Here is an 18,970-nt window from a genome sequence, read left to right as displayed (position 1 = left end):
GCAAATCCCAGCAGCCTTCTCCCTCTCATCTCCCACCACTAGGAAATTGATATAGCTCTTTTCCTTCAATACTTGGCTCAATCATGTGATAGGAAGTCAAATTCCCTACTGTGCTAGCTCTCTTTCATATGCTAATACATTGGTTTGTGTTTCTCATAATAAACATACTCGAACCATCCACACAAGCATTATAAAAGCTTCATCGTATACAAATTCTAGAAATCCTATATGCTATCTTTAAAGATGGATTTTTATTTGAACAGCCTTTCAGTCACTAATATGCTTTCTCATATTCCTAGTATGGCAACCATACATTACAATACTTTCTTCCCTAAAGGCTGCACAAATAAATGAGACTTTGGCTTTTCTCCAGATATTTTTCCATTGTTAACAGGAATATCTGTTTTTAGACCCTTTCCCGTTTTTCCGTAAAGGTAGCCTTATCTTCTTGATTCATCAGTAACACTTTGTTACTGATGTGGAACTCAGGCTCTTTGAGGTAGCCTTTCCTGTAATTACTGTTTCTGTCATTAATTGTCTCCTGAAACTTGGGCTATCTAAATAGGATTTGTTTTAATTCCTTTGGCTTATATAGGGGAAAAAAATAATTACAATCTGCTGGAGTTATTTGGAGGTATTTAATTTTCCTGTCTTATCATTATGGAATAGCTGTTAATGTTTGTAAGCTCTTTTTCCATCATAGGATGAATATGGAAATAGATAACCCTGGCTGAAGTTCCAGATTATTTCTGATGAGTGAAATGGGAAAAAGTTTGTAAGAGACTGGTACTGAGCCAAAATAACAAGATTCATATTGATCCTACACTTGTTTAGTCATGTTTTATGCATGAATCCAACATATAAAATAAATTTACAAAAGAAATTATGGAACTTTACAATAAAAAAGCTCCTAGTTCTGAAGCCTTTAACTATATTCTCTCACTACATTAAATCTGGAGTTTCATTTAGGAAAAGAAGGCAGGAGACAATAAGACATAGAAAGGTCTTGGAAAAAGTGGTTGAAGAGTACAAATGAGGAATCTGAGATCTAAACAAGGAATTTTTATTGCACAATACAGATAGCACACTGAATGGCCAGGGGAGCAGTGTGTTTTCTCCTTACCTCTTTTGTGTCTTTATATGTTGACGGTAAGAACGTTTATATCTGAGTCCTGACAGTGAACAGAAAGACAGAGGCATTTTGAGAGCTCTTTTCAACTCACAAAATATAGTGTGGCAATGTAAATTCCTCTTATGAATCAAATAAGCTATTCCTGTTGGTTAACTAGAAGGGACCCAAGGATGAGTTTCCTTCTTGAACTTCTAAGTTCAAGAGTTTCCTCCTCTGTGAGGTGGATTAATAATGAGAGAGGGTAATAAGACTTTGAGAGGGCTCACATGTATGAAGAGTCAGAAATCCAATTTATGCTATGTTTAAGAACAGCCAGTTCTGATTAGACAATAATAAAAGGAATTTAAAAACACTTGATTGCAATTCACGTCCAGTCTTTATTTTGTAACAATGGTCACAGGTAGTGCAGCTACAGGTGTAGAAAGGGAGTTACACATTGCCTAATATTTATGGGTTTAATTCTCAGATGTCCCACAAGTGCATGTGTGGCAGTGGGTGTGTTGGCTTGCCTTGCCATGTCTGCACACACACCTACTTCACATACGTAAGCATTAGAGGGCACAGATGTTTTCTAGAAAATATACAATGCTCATTGTGTAGTAACAAGTAAATGCAAGGTACTATATTGTGCATGTAAAAGGCATTTTATATGGTATAATAGAGAAAAATCACTACATTGGACATGCTCTGAGAACACAGACAACATTCCATGGCATGGGAGGAATTAGTTCAGCCAAGAAACATGATACCACATATTTGAAAAGGCAATTTGGCTCCTTAAAAACAATGATACCTTTTCCTCAGCTATTATATCTTTTCCATCATAACTTAAAACCTCAGGCTATGATCTGATGATACCAACATGCAACATATTAAATAGATACACTTTTAGTCAGAAGATAATTATTCATTAGTTCGCAAAAATCAATTAATTTTGGATGCTTCTAACTGGATTGTGTGGAATCAGGACACTCAAATCAGCAGTCCTCTTAGAAACCTACAGCTTCTAGGTTTTACAACCTGTTGAATCATAATGAAAAGGGATTTCATAAATTTAAATGCTTTTTAGTGTAGTAGAGTTGGAGGAGCTTTATGTAAATTCTTAGCAAATATAACAACAAAATAAGGCATCTCCAGTAATGTGGAAAATAGAACATTTGAAAGAAATGCATGGAAACTGCTTACAGATATTCAGAATGACAACTTTCTGAAGCCTTTTCCCACACATCAGGTCTTCTGAGGAACAAGACACCATTACTTTCAGATGAAATGGGAAGATCTTCCCACCCAAGGTCACACACAGTTGGAACAGAAAAATCATGCACAGGAATTTCTGCCTCCCTGCCTTATTGCTTCACGGCTCTTCATACCTATAGCTCATGTTGAAGAGATGCACATCCCTTCACTTGTGATGCAGAGCAAACTGGCTCATCCCAACAGCAACAGCACTTTTTTGGTATTTAGGTGAGAAGGCAAAGATTTCTTGCAGATGACTTCAGTGCTGCAGCACGCAGTGCTGGCAATAGGCCAGAGACAGCAATTTCTGGTCACGTCTCACTCCCAGAGCATCTCAGCCTCGAGTCAGGCTCACAGCTTTGCCCAACATGGGCCAGGCTGCAAGTGTGGGCTGTGGCTGCCAGCTGCAACCTTTCAGTTCGTCAGTCATGGCAGGGCTGAAATAAAAGATGAATTAGGTAAGCACTCTTCCCTGTGTTACATTAAGGGAAATTACTTCGCCCAAACATCAAAGGGCATAAAGAAGCTGTGGCCTTTTTTACTTGTGACAATGATAGATGACTCTTAGAATTGGTCCTTACACCACTGTTCTGACCAGAATTGATCCTTATCCCACTTTTTTGATCAAAATATTGGTTTGGACACAACATTACTTTAAATTTTCCCTCATAATATATTCAAGTTACATAGGTACAAATAAGGTTTATATCCAGCCCTTTTCAGTACTGTTCACACTTCAGCCATGGGTGAACAGCAGATCTTGCAGCTGTTACTGTAGTTTGTAACTGTACCCTCACCTAATAGCCCAGGTGTTACTGGCAAGATGGCACAAATGATAAAAGGAAAAAACATGTTCAAATTTTTATTTGGAAAAAAAAGTCCAAAACTTTTAAGTACTTGTTCATAATACAAGCAACTACAGAGGCAAGACATGTTTTGTCAACCATAAACACCCAACCATAATTGGGCTGGCCAATAAGACAACAATATCTGACATCACTTGAATGTTGTACCTGCTGAGGACTTCAGGGATGGTTGCCAGTACTCCCTCCCTCCACACACCTGGCCCGGGGAAAGGCTGCTCACATGTCCGTAAAAAAGGAGATGCTCAGGCCTGAGGTTAGCTGGGGAGACAGCACTTTGCCAAGGTCATGCAGGGCTGCCAGTGCTGCCTGGCATGACTCATGGACATTGCAAAGTGATGAACTCCTACTCAACTCCCTGAGAAATACACCACCATTTCTGAACCTGGCTAACAGTGTTACATTTCAACACACATTTGTTATATGTACTGTTTTGCCAATTGCACTTGAACCCTCAGAGTGACCAGGTAGCTATAAATCTTGACAGTCCAGAATCACAGAACCCTTTAGGTTGGAAAAGACCTTTAAGGTCATCAAGTCCAACTGTTAACCTATACGTATACAGCTATGTTTGAGACAGGTCCTTAAAAATACACATGCTTAAGAAGAGGTATAAGGCCTCTGTTATTACAGTATGCTAAAGGTTCATTATTCCTAATATTTATATTTAGTTTCTTCCTGTAAATAAAAGTAACACTATTCCCATACTGTCCGAAGAAAACAGTCACATCAATACAGTGTGACAGATGCTACAAGCCAATTAGTTCTGATTTCCTTATCAACCAATATTATCCAGTGCAATGTGGTACTTTTGCACTTTACATCCCTGGACTTCTTCACAGAGAAATCAGGAGGCAAGAGAGAAAGGAGAAGTAGGTTTTAGATCTCATCCAGCCCTGAGTTGTCTCACATTGCCAACCTGGAAGGAGGAGGAACTCAGATTAAGTAGCTTAGATATAGTCAAAGCAATTGAAACTGATTTCTTAGCATCACACTGGCAATGTGATAGACCAGAGAGCTGAGTTTGTATCTGCTCTGAAAAGAAGTAAATTACTTTTTAAGAATATGTGTAATGTGTGACAGATCTTTTGGATACTCTTGAACTGACACCTGTAGAAATGTTAAGACCATTATGAAAGCACAGCTCCTTTTACTTTGTTTTCCCATAAGGACTGTATAAAGGAGAAGGGAAGTGACAGAATGCCATCAATACAGTGAAACCCCTTAAATAAAAATAGATATTATGAAAATTGCTGAAAGCAAAACTGTTTGGGTTATTCTGCTAATTTACAAATATTCATGCAGCCATTACTGTTAATGTTTTCTCCAGCTTCAGAGACTGAATTTGCAAAAATAACACTTTTCAAGCAATACTGCTGCTACATTTAGTAGATAACAAGCAAACCTCAAAACCTTTGGTGAGTCCATTTTATTAAAAAAAAGAAAAAATAAAAAAAGAAAAAATAAATTCTGAATATTTCAATTTGTATTGTTATCTTGGAATTCAGGCAGAAAACCTAAGAGCAGAATTTTCTCATGAGGTTCTCTTCCATGGAAGCACCTTCTGCACCATTCTCCTGCTTCAGATCTCAGCAGAAAATACGGTGCACAGATGATTCCAATATTTATTTATAAAGCATTTATAACACATTTTGAATGGCAGAACAAAAAGAAGGAAAGTTTGGTTGTTTGGATTTCTGCCAAAGATGTGATGAATTACACTAAGCAATGGTTAAACATCAAATGTTACAATATAGGGCCTCTGGTCTGTGTCAAGTGCTACTCCAGTGTGCATTACTGTAATTTGGCGTACAATCAGCTTACCCAAATATCTGCACAACACTTGTTTGGTTAAGTTATCTATCTGTTTTCTCATGTCTCCTCTTTAGGTCAAGGGGAAGACACAGACTCTCTGATTTAGAGTAGAAGGCTAAGTAAACTAGTTGGCATTGAGAAAGCCTCCCTGTTTCTTACATTGACCTTTAAATGACAATTAGGACCTATCTATATAACATCTAGCAAAGACATCTTATTATCTAATTCAAATGATTTGTACTCCCACATACACACTGAGGTATACTGGCATTTAGTAATAAATTAAAAAAAGATATTAGGAAAATTATATTTGGCTTTATGCTGCAGTGAAATGATAAAAATAACCTATAATTGATGTACATGTTAAATAAAACTTCTATTTGCCCTTAATATTTCAATGTATAAACTATGAAGTTACTATTTTTTATCTTACCTAGAAAACTATCACCTGCTTAATAAATGTCTGCTCCTCTCCTTCTTTCTTTTTTTTTTTTTTATTAAAAGAAGAAAAAAAGGTCATTAACCATACTTAATAGCTACCAGTTACTGAAGTTATACAGTAATAGGTATATATGCCCAGGTGGATGCTCCACTCCTGGAAACATTCAAGGCTGGACTGGATGCGTCTATGAGTAACCTGATCTAGTTGAAGGTGTCCCTGCACATTGCAAGGGAGTTGAACTAGATGACCCCAACTATTCTATTATTCTCTTTTACCATTCATTTTCTCCTGTTTATCTCTTTGTTGTTTAACTTTGCTTCAATAGGAAAATTTCTGCCTGTCCCTCTTACCTCAGTACACCATGTCCATTGGTCCTAGACACAGGAAAGGACATAAACTACAGAGCTGCTAAGGTTGGGGTTTTTCCCAGTGTTGGTTCAAAGATATTTGAGTGCTATAGAGATGTTATCAGGTCTTCTTCTCTTCCGTGCCACATACAATACAACTGCAAGCCACTCAGCTCTTGAGTCAAATGCATCCTCATTCTAGCATTCACATTGTCCAGTGCTTGCTCTTGCTTCCATACACTTTCAAATACAAAATGTTCAGTAAGACTACAGCAAGTTGACTCTTTTTTTCAGTAGAATAATATTGCCTCAGAAAAAACTGTGTTTTAATTTTTTTTCCTCAAAAAAAAAATAAAAAATTAACTTTCTTTTTTCTATGAGGGAACAGTTGCATCTTTTTTCTCATTTTGTTAAGAAAACAACCAGCATTACATTCTGACCTTTTCTGATTATTTTCCTTCACTATTGTTTTGTTAATTTATTTAGACCTTAATATTCTAACATGTTTATTCAAATATTATTCAAATACCAGGTTAAATGTTATTCAAATATCAGGTTATAGGATCTTTTATTATAATTCAATGTTTTGAGGTTATCTCAGCAAAATACTCACTATATCAAAAGGAAAAAACATATTTTCTCAGAAGTAATTTACTGCAAATTTTTAAGTTCTGCCTGATGGACATTTGCTTTTAACTTCTAATTTTTTAATAAAAAATAAGTTGTCATTTTCATAAAACGAATTCTGCTTTCCAACTTGCTACTCTTAACATTACCACTATTTTGTTAGGAATGTATTCTGAACTAAGGAACAGTGCTTTTTAAAATAAAATATTAATGAACCATCAGACAGTCCTAGATAACCATGCACTTCAGTTTATGACATGAGTACAAAATAAGTTTATGTTAATGCAAAAATGAGACTTAAATATTTAAGTATTTCCTGTTGGACTTACTCAAACACATGTTACAGCATGGTTGGAAACCTGGTATTTAGCCATTAAAAGAACAGCTGATGTAGATGGCAAATGTCAGCAAAAGAGATGCAGTTCATTTTCCAATTCACTGGTATAGGAAACTAGTGGTTTAATAGAGTGATAGGCCAACTGATTTTTGATTTTTTTTTCCACACAGTCACAAAATTTGGTAAAAGTTACATCAGTTCCTTGCATGCTAGCCCTGCTAAATTGTTGCCTGTGCCAATGTTCCACCTGAGGTTGAAAATACTGAAGGATTTCTTTCCGTTTCTAAAAAGCCAAAGTCAATGGTGGCTGAAACCAGTTTCATATGGTATTAATTGAACATTGATATTATACCCTAAGAAGAAAACCAGAGAAAACCATTTAATGAGTTTCATTGAAGGGTATAAGAAGTTCCTGATAAAAATAACAGAAACCATTTCACTTATTCAGTATATTCACAATATCCCATTAAAAACAAGCCAGCATTAGTAAGAAGATAGACTAGGCCAATGTTTGGACTTTTTTTTTTAAATTCTGTTTTTGAGACACATTAACTAACAAACTCTGTAACATGTCCACATTTCAAAGCACTCAAAAGCACAAACTGAGCTGTATGGAAAGTGAATACAGAACTGGGAAGCACAATTGTCCCTGGCAGATCAGCATTCCATCAAGCATTGAAATTTTCTTTCTTTGGCTAGTGGAGAACCACAACAACCTCCTTCAGTCAGCTTTGAGTGAGATCAGAACTCTACAGACTTCAATGAAAGGGTGACTCTTTGCCAACCCCATGCTTATAGAGAGAAGATGGCACCTGGTCATTCTAAGGATCTGAGCTTGGTTTCTGAATTAAGCATCTTCAGATTGTGACTGGCAGAAACTGTTTTTGGGAGCAATCACATTTACATTTAGCTCTCAACCCACCCAAAAGGGGCTGAAAATGGTTTTGTAGTTTCTAGAGGATCTCTGTCAGCAGAAGGCAAGCTAAAGAGAGTAATCCGAAAGCCTTAAAATTATGAGATTAAGTAACCAGTGATGCCTTGGAATTGACTTGGCATATGATATTGCAAACCTCAGAAAAATAGATAAAGCACAAGCAAATATATTCCCTAGTACTAAACAGGTTGTGAAAGGGAGACAGAAATTCTGACATGACAATCCTGCCTGGACACTTCTGAAATTGCACTGCTACTGATGGAAAGAAATGTTTATGGATGTTGATACCATGACCAAAGCTAAGGTCTGGGGAAAAATCTGCATACAGTACAGTATTTGCCTGACCATCTTTTCAAAGTAACCTGAATAGTTTCCTCTTTCACTAAGTTTTTGATCAATTTTGGCTTCTTTTTAAATGTATCTTACAATTACTGTGTATCTAACTTAATATTACTATCATAAGAACTGTGCAGAGCCCTGGAAAATGATTTCCTGGATTGAAAAAAAATCTAACAGATATTTTAGGAAACATTGGAAAACATTTATGGTTTTACATATGGTCAGGATATCTTGGAAAGCATACTACAGCTAGAACTGCATTACTGAGAGCAACCTACCCAAATACATCAGAGGGAAACAGGTTTTCCAGAAAGCCTTCCCTTCATCTGTAGATCTAGTGGATGTTTTTAACCAGTTACAGAGAGCTTTTCCTCTAAGGCTATCTACTCAGAGCTTTTTTCCTTCTGCAGCATCATCAGCAAGAATACATTTTGAGAGGAATCTGTAGTGAAGAAAAGGACCAACATGTGTTTGCATGATTATCAATGGGGTTTGAGAGCATGGTAATAAAATGCCAGGACATTTTATAAGTGACAGCAGATTTCCAAAGCTGCTCATCCCAGTGGAGCTACATTTACACAAGTGCATTTGTAAGAAATGCAAAGAGCTTGATTACAGTAAATATGGCCTGATTTTGCAGTCATGAGAAACTAGGTCAGAGGGAGCTTAGTTTATCACTAGGATATTTGTGCATCATTGTTAGACCTTTCCCACGACTTCCCAGCTGTATCTCCTGTACACCCCCACAGCAAACTGCACTCACTGCTGTCATGCAAGATGCAAAGAAAAAAATGAGGCTGTATTACTTCTGTGAAAGGGCAAATAACATCAGTTTTGGGACATGTACATCATTGGAATGTTGATGTGCAGGTAGAATAAAGACACAAGATGTGCAGGTAGAATAAAGACACAAGAAGTGTGGTTACAATGTGAGCAGAAGTGTAGACATGGTAATCAAGTACCATAGATATTTAATCTGAAATATACGGTTATAATTTAATGGCCCAGGTATTCAACTTGACCAAAGTATCAAGCTTTTTTAGTCACTGCTAGTAATAAGCCTGCAACTAGAGTGGCACCAGGCAAAATCCAATCCAGTTGTATTATTCCACTCTTACACTGTGAATAGGAACAAATTTGGGAGAGGTCTGCACCTATGCCATCCTAATGCTCATTATAGAGTCTAAATGGTATAGATAGATTCACAAAGAGATAAATTCACCATTAGTTATTAAAGTCAGAAAGACAAAAACTGAAGCATTATGAGGAGTAGATACTCCTCAATATTAGTATGTGTAGCCATCAAATATCTAACAAGTTTAAAAAGTTAAGAAATATGTATTAATTTTTTTATTTTTCCTAGTCAAATATTATTTCATCTTCATTTTGAAACCTAAAAGGAAAAACTAAGTTATCAGGTCTGTGATATCTGATTTACAAATGAAGGAGCAAGCCCTAATATCCTCTGTATTTATTTTTATATTTATGTCCCATCTATTATTACTGTACTATGCTTTCTTTGAAAAAAATTTAATCTTAAAAAGATATCACTTAATGCAGATTTTTTAGCTACTCACTTTTAAAATTTAAAAAAAAAAAAAAAAAAAAGAAAAGACAAAATCATAGTTGTATGTCTCTTCTATATACCATAAGGGGCAAGGATACCATAGGCTATGGAGCCACCCATGCCATCTCATTACGGTAAGAGGTGACAGAAGAAACACTTCAAATGTGGCACATCTCTCATCTTTCAAACTGCTGCCATAATTTTTAGATGTTTATGTCCCCATTGAGAAAATAAGTATGCACATGCTCAGGTGTAAAGACAGCAGAAATACTTTTGAATTAATTGAGACTATCCAGTTACTTAATAATAGTTATGTATTTAGGGAATATGTGTCTCTCATCTGGTTAGGCCCTTTTTCTACTTAGCCTTTTTTCACCTATTCACAGAAAGGAATCCTCTGGGATGCAACAGTTATTCTTTTCATAGGGTTATTACAAAAAGATGATGACTAGCATGTCCACTGCCTAAAAGACTAGGTAATTATTTGTTGCCTACCTGATTTCTACTGACATCCTCAATTAGATGCAGTGTTCTTAACCTCCCACTCTATTAGTCCCATTGCAATGAGTTTGGTATGGCAACGAGTTTTTCTTAAATTTCTTGACTTTACCTTGAATCAGGAAAATCTTGCTCATGTGTAAGAATTAAGGGAGGGAATAAACTAATAGGGTCCATCAGATACATCGTGCAACACAGTTAAATATAGTGCTGGCAATTCCCTTAGTTCTCTTTCAGCTTATGGTTATTATTCTCTTATTATAGTTTATTAAGGTGAATGAGTCTATTCTCTGTTATTTGTTATTTCCTTTAAAGCCATTTAGAATTTTTCCATTTACTGTGGGAGATTTTAACCATCATATTCAGTATGCTGAACCTTTAATTTTCCAAAGTGGGCAATGGAAATATTATACAACCTCGTTGTTTCCAATTAGTTATGAACTTCTGTTTATTCCTTTATTGAAAGCATTTTTGCTTAGTTAGTAGTACAAATTGCTAATCATAAAAATTTACTGTATCACTTGGCACTAAGAATGAAAATGGAATTGGCTCCTTGCCCTACAGAACTCCAGCAGTACTCACTCCGCCTTTTTCCAAGGAGTCTGATTAACTGATGACAACAAACAAAATACTACCATATTTTGGTAGTATGAACCCATAGAACACGACTGCATGTCTTCTACGTTTCCCAGTAGGGGAGACTCTCAAGGTAGGATGCTTTGTGCAGCTCAGGCAATAGCAAATCCCACCATTCTCTTAGAAACTAATATCGCTGCTCTTGACAATGAGCTGGTAGCAGATAAAAAAAATATTCTATTATGTACCTTGAGTATGCACCAAAGAAAAGCTGTTGAGAATTCATAGCAAAAATATAAAATAATTTCAGGGTTGGGAAAAAAAAAAGTTTAGAGAATGTAACATGTCCTGTCTAGAGCAGAGACATAGCAACTGTCCCCCCTAAATATAAAATTCTTCATATTTAATAAAGTAATTGCAATGATAGAGATATCTAGGAATAATTGTTCTTACTAGTAAGAATGACATTGAAAATAATAGACATTTGAAATGAGACAAATGTGGGGCAAAGAATAACAAAATTATACAGAGATTTTTAAAGCGATGAAAGAAACCTTCCAGGAGGTCATTAGAAAAAATTCTTGCAAGCTCCGCATAACTCTGCCTGCTTATGCTTCTTCTGTCATATTCTCTGAGCTTCTTAGGCACTCTGTTCCCATGTCCCTTCTAAAAGTTACTCACTTGCATTCTTGTTTTCTTTATTGCTCCTTTTAGGGTGCCCTGCAAATGTGCAGCATCTTTTTTTTTTTTTTTTTTTTTTACTTTATGTGTAAGGACTGTGCATTTGCGATCTTCTCTTTTAGATTAAACTCACACCCCTGAAGCCTTCTAAAACTTGATCCTAATGATGGCATCTCTTCTGACCCTAGGCAATGGCCTAGCCTATTGTCCCTGCATGACTCTATGATCCCTAGGACAGAGGCAAAGACATACTTTACACAAGCAACTACTGATTCAAGATCATTCCACTAATAAGTACCATCTAGAGACACATGCTTTACGCTATCCAACAATCATTATCTGATAGTCTTTGAAACGGGTCTCTACATTTGGACTGAATGTTTGTGAATCACTTAAAAATTTGGAGCATTTTCCCAATTTTTAGAATAATATACTGTATAAATAGTCTATATAAAATCTCTTCAGGTGTCTGTTTGGGATTGTGCTCTTACTAAGTTTTGTCACAATGCAATGCTGTGGGTTAGCTGAGAGAATAGAAGAAGTTTCCAACAGTAATGAATCTGCCACTCTAATAATTTATGAGCCACTTTTACAAACATAAGCTATCAGATAGAAGCAGGAGGAATAATAGAATATAACTTCTGCTTTACAATAGTCTGTTATACAGAAAGACAAAGGCGCCTGTACTCTAAGGAAGCTGTCAGCAAAGTAGCAGGCTGGAGGTCCCAGGATCACTTACAGTACTGGCAAGCAGGAGGTCATTTCTGGGGAATGAAGCTTGAGGAGGGAAGCAAAAGGAAAAGGCTATGGGGGGCTAGAAGGGGAGAATCAAGGATCTTTCTTCACCATTCTCTTTTTATAGCTTTTGTGTGTCTGGACTGATTTGTTGTGGGAGAGCTGCTGGAGACAGTGTATTTGGCACAGGACAGGACAGCTCTAAGCCAAAAGGATGGTGCTATTGCCAGTTTAAACCATGGCTTTTCTTTTCTTTTTCTTTTTCTTTTTTTTCTCTTTCCCCCTCCCTTCTTTTTCTTTGAAGGAAGGAAAAGAAAAAAGGGGAAGAAAGAGACTTGCAATGAAAACCAGATCAGTGGGTTAACAACGACCCTGCAGGCTTCAGTAGACTGGAAAGATACACGAGGCACTTCCTCTACCATCTGGCATGCAATTCTGCTGCTGCTGCTGCTTTAGTACATAACTTCAGAGTGAATAAGCAAACAAGTAAAACTTTTTTTAAGAGACACCAATTATGAAACACCAGCTATTAATCTGTCAGCTTACTCTCTTCCGTTTTCTTCCACCACAGTATTCCTTTCCTCAAGTCTTTTCCAGTTCTCTTGTCTACCTGTGAAAATAGGCACTGCCTTGTCATGTTTTCAGATGACTCCATTCACCTTTTATTTGGTGTTGCTTCTCAGGATGAATGAAGGCCAGAGCTAATACATTCATATTTTTCTTGTAATCACTTTAGCTTCTTTAACTCCAAGTCAGATAGAAACGCAGTTAGTAGAAATAAAGCCATCCATTGCTGTTGAATGATTTCCTTCAAGTCTGGCTAGCAGTGAGAATGCAGAAGAGAAGTTTTAGGTGAGCTGAGCTTGCTCAAGGACTGTTTAAAATGAAGTCACAAATGGCTGGGTACATTGCTGTGTAGGAGTATCTTTAAGGTCTGATGGCTTTTCTCAAGTGCGATGAAAAGCATGATGTTGAGGTCACATCTTCAAGTTAGGTAAAATATTACACCACAACTGAAGTCAGAGAAACAGAGAACTTGCAAAATCTGAGCATTTTATCAATTAGAAGTCTCTGAGAATGATGATACAACTGATTTTGAATGCTAAAAGACCTCATAATCAAATATAGATCTTCCAGGCCTTCCTGTGACCAGCTTTTATGTGGCTCCATTCTTATAACAAAAAAGACAAAAAGAAAATCAGTTACAGAAGAATCTTGGATGAATTAAGGATAAGTAATCATTGCATTGTAGTACAACTGAAGCAGAAGTTTATTAAGAATGAGATGCATTAATTTACAGACACACCCACTAATGCCAAGCAACAATTTTTACACTTTTTTTTTTTTTTTTCATTTGCAACTGCTGATCCTTACACTGGCCAGGATTTAAAAAAGAAAATCCAGCCTATCTAGAACAGTTGCTTTTATTTGACACTAATTTTCCAAGGAAAAAAAAAAGTACATACTGTCTGTTAGGTTTATTATATAGTTTCTTGAAATACAGAAACTGTAACAACAACAGTTTTCAGTTTCAGTTTGGTTTTTGACTGGCCCCCTGCTTTGCACCTGTAGAACTGTAAGTGAAAACAAATACAACAATTAATCCTTCAGTTCTGACTGCCTGATCCTATCCATAAGACAAGACAGGTACATACCCAAGTGGCCCAACTACAGGTGGTACAAAATTTTCACATATTTAAGGATACAAAAAGGTAGCGTAGACTTTAAAAACTCAGAAGATTGCTATTGCTGTTACCAAAAACAGCCGGTGGTGAAGTTCTGTTAAACACCTAAATATTCAGATATTAATCTAAAAATTGGTCTGGACACCTGCGAATATACTCACTGTCTTTCAAGACATCTTGTATCTTTTATCATAGAATCAGAATGATCGGGAAAGATTTCCAAGATCGAGTCCCACCTTGGCAGAATACCACCTTGTCAACTAAACCATAGCACTAAGTGCCACATTCAATCATTTCTCGACCACTTTTTGCATCCAGTAAAGCTGGAAATGCCAGAAGGACAGCCTTAATTTCACAGTGCTCTGGCACATATGCTCTTTGCCCCGATGGGGACCACAGAGCACGGAGGTAAACAAAGAGGAAAAACAGTAACTGAAAAAAGTTACTGCAACTCCTTGCAGCTCAAAACCAAAATTAATTAGTTGGTGTGTAAGGTTTAAACCACCCAATAGGCAAAGAGTCTTCAAAGTCTTTTGGACTTCAATTGCCTGGTTTATCCCTTTCTGACAAGAATATTTCTTTAAAAAGTAATTGCACAACATGCACTAATATGAAAAACCTGCAGTATCTCAAGAAACCATATGACATTAAAAAAAATAAAATTTGCCTTTCTATAAGCACAGATTGTATGAATGTGTTAATGTTTGTGCTACTGTACTGCACCATCTATTTGTTTTCTTTGTTCTTAACCCCTTTGTTTTACGAGTCAGGATATCCTGATGCAAAGGACTCTGCAAAATATCAAGACAACAACAATAGTATACTACTTCAGAAGTGCTTCACAATTTTCAAGGCTAGACTTTTCAAGAGCTAATAATATGGCACTGCAGTCTGTAGTCAAAACTTTTGCAAACCATTAGAGTTGTCAGTTTGAGGTTGGAACATTAAGATAAGCAAGGCAGAGGATCTGTAACAGGGGAAACAGCATGCTGCCCCTGCTTATATTGACGTGAGGAGGAAAGGCTTGTGCGCTCTGTTTTCTACATGTATGGGTGTTAACTTTCAGTCCATTCCCTTGGCTTCTCTTCCTCTGTAAAGGAAGATCCTGCTTGTTTGCCGATTTTCTTTTCCATCCACAGAGATGGTAGAGCATTGAATGTAACTCGGAGAAACTATGCGTGCTAGGAAATATTATAATGTTTACTCAAATCTCATTAAATAAGTCCTCTGCAATTTACTGAAAGTGCAAGTGCTGGTGCAAGAGCTCACCCTCCACCCCACTGCTGTACACTCAGTAAAGTAACAACTAAGGGACAGACCAGTACCGACAGCAGGCTAAAAGGGATATATTGTATAAAGGCAATATAAAAGTTGTGAAAATCGCATGGCCCCTCCGGGTCAGGGATCCCAGGGAAGAGCCGGTGCTGTCGGAGGGCCTGGCCCAAGCCAACACACACGCCCGGGGAAGCGCTCGCTGACAGCTGCACAGCCCCACCACGCCACCTCATTGCTGCTGCATGAGACACAGCAGTGTCCCAGGCGGCTTTCCCTTGTTTTTAAAGATTAGCGATGAATAATTTTCTCCTCGTCGTAGTCTGTGAGCGATCGCTGCCACCAGGCAGTGTCCTAACGTGAACCCGCTCAGGTGGAGCTTTGCAGCCGAAGCGATGAGGATCCCGCACCCTCCCCCTAAACCCTCCTTTCAGCAACTTTTTCCTCCTCGATCCCTTCTCGTGCGCCGGCACCTCCACTGCCCTTCTGCAGGCGCGGTCGGGGGGGCCGTACGAACGCGGGGCAGGCGGGGGCACCGCACGCCGCCAGCGGGGCTTGAGCTCAGCTCCCGGCCCTAGCAGCGTCCCGTGAATCACCGCCCTTCCTCCCGCCGAAGGGCAGCCGAGGTGACGGCGGGGTTTGACTAAGAGGCCAAAACCCCCACCGGCTCCGCAGCCAGCCGGGCGAGGAGGAAGGCGGGGCGGTGGGAGCTCCCCCATGGCATCACCGCAGGGATAAAGTCAAACCGCCCCCGCCGTAGCGCCCAGCGGGGTTTGAGGTCTGAGGGGCGGCTCTGCCGGCGCGGCCCCTCTGCCCGCCACTGCCAGGCTGCGCCAGCCCCCGCTCCGCACCGCCGGCAGCCCGGCCCGAGCCCACGCCCCCGGTCCCGGCGCTGCGCCGCGCCGGTATGAGCGGCGGCCCCGCGCCTGCCCGCCAGCCGCTGCGCCCCGGCTGCCGGCGCCTGGCGGCGGGCTGAGGGCGCGCAGAGGGCGGGCGGCGAGCGCGGCTGCCGGAGCCCGGCGCTCCTTCCTTCCGCGGGGCCGGGCGCGCCCCCTGCGCGGGGCGGCGGCGGTGGGCGGCCGGGCGCCCCCGCCCCGCTCTGGATGCCCATCGCGGCTGCTCCGGCCGGGGGGTGGCTGCAGCTCCGCGGCGCGGGGCGAGGGCCAGGATGCCGGTGCTGGAGCGCTTCTTCCCCGCGGCAGAGCCGGGCAGGCGGAGGAGGACGGGGGAAGAGCCGATGCCCTTTCCCATGGGCAGCCTGCCCGGTTATCAGCAGGGAACCCTGGCCTGGGATTTGCCCGAGATGATTAAGATGGTAAAGCTCGTTTGGAAATCCAAGGGAGAGCTCCGCGGGGCGAAGCACAGAGGGGTTCTGGAGAGCGAGGATGCCCTGGGCGGTTCTGCAGGTAGGTGTCCCCTGCCCTGCTGCTCGGAGGAGCGGGGGAGCACACGCGGCTGGGGGCCGCGGCCGCAGCCGGCCCGTCCCGTCACAGGGCAGAGCCACCTTGGCCCCGGGCTGGAAAGGCGGCCGGGCTGGAAAACGTGCTTTTTTTCTTTTGGCAGCTCCCTCCCCCCGCGGGGACAGGCATACCAGAGTTTGTGTGCCGGATATGAAACCAGGTCCATTTGCCCGTGGCGCTCTCCCGGTCCAATCTGTTGCGTGGTTTTATAGGCAGGGTGATAAAAGCTCGGCTAAAAACTAGAGCAAGTAGCTCCGTGGCTTTGAGGCTGACCTCGGCCAGCCGCTGGGCCGGGTGCCGGCGCAGGGGAGCCTCTGCCCGGCCCGCACGGAGCTCCGCACGGCGGCTCCGCGGTCGCGGTGACGGGGGAGCGGAGCCCCGGGGCCGCCGGGCAGCGCGGCCGCTGCGGGAGCTTCCCCGGTTGCTTTCGTCGTGGCTTTCCGAGCGCATGGCCTGTCCTCTCACGCCGCGGAACACACACCGATCTTTGCGTGCGCTGGGCTCATTTCACACGCTCTGCCCGCGCTTCCCCTGTGCAGAGCGGAGCGACTCCCTTGCGTCTTGTGCGTTGTTGGCCACCAGTATTAAAAGCTTGAGACTAATTCTTGAGGTAACGCTGCCCCATCCCACTGCTTTCTCTTTAAACGTGGTGTATTACTGGCTAAAGAGCACGTGCTTTCCTATTAACTGTATAAATCTTGCATGTCAGTATTTTCCTAACTCACCAACATATGGCACTACATCACAAGATCTGTTGAAGTCCAGGTTAGACTAAACTGCATTTTCATTAGGTAGAGATGAGTTGTCAGGTTAGTATGGTACTTCTGATCTAATTCTGCATCTTGACCCATGCTCTGCTTTGCTTATGGTTCAAAACCTCTTGCCTCCTTCAAAACCTCTTGCCTTCTCTTGAATCAGGGTCATAAGCCTCTAGTATCAGCTGATAATTTTTTTATTCTCCTGTGATTATATTACTGTGATTTAATAGACTTAGTGGAACTGTGTGGCTCATTCCTTCAGAACTCTGCATTATCTCGACTCTGCAACTTGGTCACTAAATTCTTCCAATGCATTCAGTCTTCAAAGATTATGTCTTCACCTTCCTTTGGTGTGCCCTTTTTCAAGATCTGTAATTGACAGTATTTTGTACCAAAATAATTTAATTTCTTAGGTAAAATAACCTCACTGTAGGTATTCAAAGTGCCTATGTGTACGTATATATGTATTCTCTGTGTAATAGTATAAATAAACTTGAATATTAAATAAGTATTAGTGTATCACTTTTGAATGCCCACTGAAGTTGGCTGGTGGCCCATTATTTCAGATGTTTGCAGTTTAACCAAAAAATGCTTGGTTCCCTTCTGTTTTGAAAAAGGGAAGATAGTTCTTGGGCTCTGAGGAAGATGTACAATTGGCCACCCACACTTTGGGAATCACTTCAGCTTAAAACAATAATAAGTAAGAGTATTTTGGATAATGAAAGAGAAGGTCAGATTGCTCTTTAAAGACTTGGAACAAATCAGTTGGGAATGTACCATAGCCAACCAAGGAGATTGAGGTTTGTGTGGTGAATGCCGAGTGTTTGGAGATGGACCCTAATCAAGCAACCTAAGAAATGCTGCATTGGTTACACCTTATGTATGAGTAATAGTGGTTTTTCAGTGTGCTTGTGTTTTATCTGGTGAAATTACTTTCATTAGGTAACAAATGAGATTCGCCTTCAGATTCCTGGAGGCAACTAAAAATGAGCATGAATGTACAGAGACAGATTAGTCCACTAGCAGGATGTGAGTAACTTGCATTTACTCAAGTGGCCATTAATCGTATCCTGTGGAGGGACAGTCCTCTTCATGGTGCCAGATCCTATTTCATAAGCTCAGCTGACTTGCACCAGTACAAATCAGCGCAGAAGATGACTCTTAACTCTTAACACTTTAAATACAAATCATCAGACAGTTTGTGAACCAGACCTGGGTTGCTGGTTTTTCCTCCTCAGCAAGAGTCATCCTAGTAGTTTTTCCTCTTGTGGTTTCATTTTAGTCACTTTAAGTACATTGGGGTATGTGGGAAAACCAGTAAATGCTGAAATCTAGTATACTTTCTTAAGTGCAGAGTCAAGGAATGCAGAAATGGGAAGAGAAGATAATCATTTGGAAGACTCAGTAGTTTGAGGTACTCGGTTTTGTGTTTGTATGATATTTTGTACATGTTTGACTCCTTTAAAAAACAAACAAAACTGTATCATTTACATGTTATAAAAAAGGCAGTACATAGTTGGGAATCAGATTTTCTTCAGGTGAAGTTAAAGCAAATAACTTCTGCTTGAGGTACTGCTAGCTAGTCAAATAAATGTTGATTGTTCAGTAGTAGAGTTCACAGCACTTTCCACATCAAGGGCTTTTTTATTTGAATTTGTAAGTGTTC

General features: G+C 40.1%; 1 protein-coding gene across 2 annotated transcripts in view; it reads left to right on the top strand.

Annotated features, from left to right (window-relative positions):
* PDE7B (phosphodiesterase 7B) overlaps positions 1-18,970 on the top strand; it is a 171,437-nt gene that overhangs the window by 75,666 nt on the left and 76,801 nt on the right. The window contains exon 1 of one of the 2 annotated variants that reach the window (XM_050315493.1): positions 16,172-16,492. The exons of the other annotated variant lie outside the window; for it this stretch is intronic. Within the exon in view, the coding sequence (XP_050171450.1) occupies positions 16,255-16,492 (238 nt within the window). The 5' untranslated portion in view covers positions 16,172-16,254. Of the gene's footprint in view, positions 1-16,171; positions 16,493-18,970 lie in introns of those variants that run through there. 2 annotated transcript variants of the gene reach the window in all.

The sequence above is a fragment of the Myiozetetes cayanensis genome, unplaced genomic scaffold (genome assembly GCF_022539395.1).
Source record: "Myiozetetes cayanensis isolate MyiCay16 unplaced genomic scaffold, myiCay2020 scf2-11, whole genome shotgun sequence".
Lineage (NCBI taxonomy): Eukaryota > Metazoa > Chordata > Aves > Passeriformes > Tyrannidae > Myiozetetes > Myiozetetes cayanensis.
This window is presented reverse-complemented; position numbering and strand designations above follow the sequence as displayed.